The sequence below is a fragment of the Marmota marmota genome, unplaced genomic scaffold (assembly GCF_001458135.2).
Source record: "Marmota marmota marmota unplaced genomic scaffold, marMar, whole genome shotgun sequence".
Lineage (NCBI taxonomy): Eukaryota > Metazoa > Chordata > Mammalia > Rodentia > Sciuridae > Marmota > Marmota marmota.
The window spans coordinates 10,078,936-10,083,846 of NW_025999969.1; the positions used below are offsets into that span (position 1 = coordinate 10,078,936).

Here is a 4,911-nt window from a genome sequence, read left to right on the forward strand (position 1 = left end):
TTAAAAAAAAAAAAAAAAAAAAAAAAACTACAGAAGTTGTTAATGAACAAATGAATAAAAGTTATGCAATAAAAATCCCTTCAATTCTATGTAAAATTACAATAGATTCTTTTCTACTTAGAACATTTTCAGAAAATTCTTAATATAGTCCAAAAAAAGAAAGATACTTACTTTAAGAAATCAAAATTGCGAATGGTATCATTCCAGAAATATCTTACACTATGGTGGGTGAAATAACGAATCTGTAGAACATACATAAATGTTACATCAAAGCATATCATCGTTTGTTGTAACATGTAATTTTTTTTAAAGGAACACCTAAACTGTTACATTTAGTGATAGATATTTTATTTTATATGCATATAAATTTATCTCAAGCAATAACAGTAAACCCAAAATATGTATCCTATAAGTTACATATGATAGCACAAAATATTCACAATTCTAGTTTATAAAGAAATTTGGACACTAGATCACAGTACCTGTTGTGTCTGAGTCTGTGAATATTTACTCATCTCATGACTATTCTCTTCAACAGGATTCTCAGTTAAATGAACTGCATGGCCATTTGAAATCTTATCAGTTACAGATTTTGGATTTGAAAATGGATGATTTTCCAGAGAAAGAAAACGAATTTTTGCACAAAACCACATTCTGAATTCATCCTTAAAAAAAAGGGGGAAAAAGAGTCAATTATGTATATTGTATGACTGCCTGTGTTTTTAATTTCCATTTTGTACATACTTACTCACCTCTAATTAAGAAAGCATAATTTCTCCTCCTGCTTCCCTAACCCAAATGGTCCCAACCCCATGCTGGGGATTGAACCCAGAGCTGTTTCAACATTGAGCAATATCCCCAGGCTTTTTTTTAATCTGTCTGTCTGTTTCTTTCTTTCATTACTTATTATTTATTGGTACTAGGGATAGAACCCAGGGATGTTTTGCTGAGCTATATCCCCAGTTCTTTTTATTTGAGATGGGGGTCTTACTAAGTTTCTGAAAGTCTAACTAAATTCCTGAGGCTGCCCTGAAACTTGCAATCCTCCTGCCTCAGCCTCCCAAGTTGCCAGGATTATGTGTATGCACCATGGTACCTGGCAAAAAAACATAATTTCCTGTTCACTAAATGTTAAACTACAAGAAGATGAATAAATTCAAACATGAAGTATATTTCATTGCTCACAAATTTTATGACACATTTCACCAGTACAAACATCAATATACTCCATGAAATATCACAACTAATTCCTTAATCTACTCACGCATCTGTACATGAGCATTAGAAACTAAAACCTTTTTTAAAATGCTTCAAATTAAGATAAAAACAAACAAACCAACCAAAATAGTCTGAGATAAAGCAGCATCACACAGTAGATAAGCAGCTGGCCTACTAAATGAGAAACAGCCCAGAGAGTCCTAAAGGGTCAGACTAGTTTCTAATCTCTTGGGGCATCAAGAGCTATAAAAGAAGGGGAGAAACCTGACCATTTTAAAGATTCCTTTAAATTCTAATCACTCTAATAATATTCACTTTAAACACAGATACTTTAGAAATACCATACTCAAAATTCATTATATTCTGGCACCTCCCCCTAATGTTCCATTCGTGCATGGTTTTGAACAAAGTAAATACAAAACCATTATTTTATTCCTCAAATAAGCAGCTATCAGTCAATATATGGACTTACAGTAGTCCTCAGCAGCACCACTTCACATTCTTTAACTGCAGCTCTTTTACAAGTTGCTTTCACCCGCCACTCAGGCATCCAGTATAGGAGGAGGAGAAGAAACCCACCAGTACAAATCACTCCTAAAGAAACTATGGCAAGCTTCCAGCGACACAAATTATAACCATAAATCTCCTGTATGGACACAATGATCAGATGATTAATTATCAAATTATACAGCAGACAAATGAATTAAAAAATGCTTTTTCATCCCAAGCACATATTTTGTCACATAAATAGTAAATATTTTCTCAATCAATAATTTATATTTTGTTCTTGACAAGTTTACGAATAAAATTAACTAATTTTAAAGTTAAATTGGCTATTTATAATTTATGGTATGGTATTTGATGTTTAATAAGTTCTTTTCCACTGACACAGTATATTCATAGTAAGTATATTTTATTATAATTTTTTTTCTTTAATTTTTATTGTTGGTTGTTCAAAACATTACATAGTTTTTGACATATCATATTTCACACTTTGATTCAAGTGGGTTATGAACTCCCATTTTTATTATAATTTTTACAAGTCTTAATAATTCTTCAAGAATTCACAGTTATGAGGTAGTTTATTTACAGAAAAGTTACAAAAATGAGAGTTTCTGTGTCAACTTCACCCTAATGTTAACATCTTGATACATCTGTCAAAACCAAAAGATTAACACTGCTACATTACTATTAACTAAACTCAATATTAGAATTTCAAGTTTTTCCACTAACATCTTATTCCTATTCCAGGACATAATCCAGAATATCACACTGCATCTAGATAATGTGGGTTTTAATTTTTTCCCAAGTAATTTGATGTCTCAGTAACACTGTAATTGGATAAACTAGACCCCTGACTAAAATTATTTTAAATATTACCATTAAAACAGAAACACAAATGCACACATACACAGAGGTTGCCAGGCATAGCAAATTAAAATGCTGAGGACCTATTTACACTTAAAATTTCAAATAAGCAACAAATAACTTTGCTGGTCCCATGCAACATTCTGGGTATATGTAATACTAAAGGTTTATTTCTTGATTATCTGAAATTTACACATAATAGAAAAATTTATATCTTATCTGGCATATTTCCACTTGCACTTCACCAAAGAGTTGAGAAGTTCATTTTTTGTTCTGTTTTGTTTGTGGTGCCGGGATTGAACTTGGGGATAACAGCTCAATTGTAGAGCGCTTGCACATTAAGCAAGAGCTCTACAATTGAGCTGTTATGTCTCCAGCATGAAAAATTGTTTTGTTTTGGTTTGGGTTTTTTGTTTGTTTGTTTTGGGGTATCAGGGACTGAACCCAAGGGCGCTTAACCACTAAGCCACATTCCCAGACCTTTTTATTTTTTATTTTGAGACAGGGTCTCACTAAGTTACTCAAGGCCTCACTAAATTGCTGAGGCTAGTTTTGAACTCTCGATCCTCCCAAGCCACTGGGATTTTAGGCGTGCACCACCACATGCAGCTAAAGTTGGGTTTTTCTGTTTGTTTTGTTTTTATGAAGTTGATTTTTAAATTTTAAAATCAAAATTACAAATCTTCATTTGGAGTCATATTTAAACATTAGTTAATGTACCAAATCAAATCACCAAATGTAAAAGCATACTTCTTTTCCCAAGTTTGAGCAGCTCACAGGTTAAAAAAAAAAAAAAGGAATTATACTGAAAACAACAAATATAGATATTACATAATACCAACTGAAGAACATGATGAGGAGAGAAACTCACTGATTTAGATTTGTTTCATAACTGTACTTTTCTACTCCTTAGAATAATAAATGGAAGAGATTACTTCTTCATATTTCACAAGTAAATTATGAAAGGTGGTTACCATTTCATCTTCTTGACCCTGGTTGATAGTCTTCCTTTCTTCTTTGTCCATATCTACAGTGGTTTGAAAGGTCTTATGCTTCACAACAACTGAAGAACTGATGGAAAGAAAGAAAAGAATGTCAGTGAACTATTTTTAATCTTAGTAGACTTTATCAAGTTTCTACTATACCATCAAAGCATTCTATAAAAGCCAGGCACAGTGTGCATGCTTATAATCTGAGTGGCTCAGGCAGCACTGCAAGTTCAAGGCTAGCCGCAGCAATTTATCAAGGCCTTAAGGAAATTAGTGAGACCCTGTCTAAAAATTTAAAAAAAAAAAAAAAAATAAGAAAGAGGGATGTGGTTCAGTGATTAAGCGCCCCTGGGTTCAATTTCTGGTACACCTCCCCCCACCCCCCAAAAAAAAACGTTCTAAAATACTTTGAAAGAATTTAAATACCTCCAAAGCAATGATGAACACCTGCTGATGGGAGATTTCTTGTAATACATGCATTAAAGTTCATCTGATCTCCTAGTCATTAAAATGCTAGCTGGTTCTAATGACAGTTCCAATGGTATTTCAGTTTGTGAACCTGCCTTATTTAACATCATCAAATTCAGTATGTCATTAGTTAATTTATGCTCATGGTACAGAACTAAAATTCAGAGAGCAATTACACAGAATCTTCTTTGTGCAATCCCCAGAAACAGGACTAGGGATGTAGCTCCGTGGCAGAGTAAAGTTACCTAGCATGCATTAAACGTTGGATTTAATCCCCAGTAGTGCAAGAAATAAATAAGGAAATAAGTAAATAAATAAAAGCAAAAGTTCATCCCCTAGATTCAGGAAAGTAGCCTACTTTAACCACCTTGAGCTAAAATACTTCACAGAACTAAATTTTATTTCTTAAACTATTGTGAAGTAACGTACCAATTTTAAAACCTACCCAAAACTTTTCACAGGTTATTAATTACCTAACAAATATTTGCTGGGCATCTATTACACAAATGGGAATCACTGGCCAAGAGTCAACTGCTAGGGTAGCCATATTCCTACTGGAAAGCACTCAGTTGACTCCCCTGTCAGAATCCAAGTCTACTAAGCAAACTTGTGATTATTTCTGACTATCCATGAAACTTGTCAGGCAAGAAAACTCACTGAGCCTACTGATACATTTTTCCGTTTATTTACAAATCAAATGTTAGATATACAGCTACATGTTTTCTGTATCCCATGGTTACAAAACCCTCTAGCTATTATTAACATGGCTTACCTATCATTGCTAAAATTACCATTGCTAATTACAACAATAGCATCAAAAATACTTGAGAAAAAAATTGGATCTGTACTGAACATGTACAGACTTTGA

At 33.1% G+C, this 4,911-nt stretch overlaps 1 protein-coding gene across 1 annotated transcript in view; it reads right to left on the bottom strand.

Annotated features, from left to right (window-relative positions):
* Window positions 1-3,657, bottom strand: part of Atp13a3 (ATPase 13A3) — a 51,278-nt gene extending 47,621 nt beyond the window's left edge. The window contains 4 exon segments of the mRNA XM_048803968.1: window positions 172-242; window positions 483-665; window positions 1,691-1,864; window positions 3,561-3,657. Coding sequence (XP_048659925.1) covers window positions 172-242; window positions 483-665; window positions 1,691-1,864; window positions 3,561-3,611 — 479 coding nt within the window. The 5' untranslated portion in view covers window positions 3,612-3,657.
* Window positions 3,658-4,911: the final 1,254 nt, after the last annotated feature.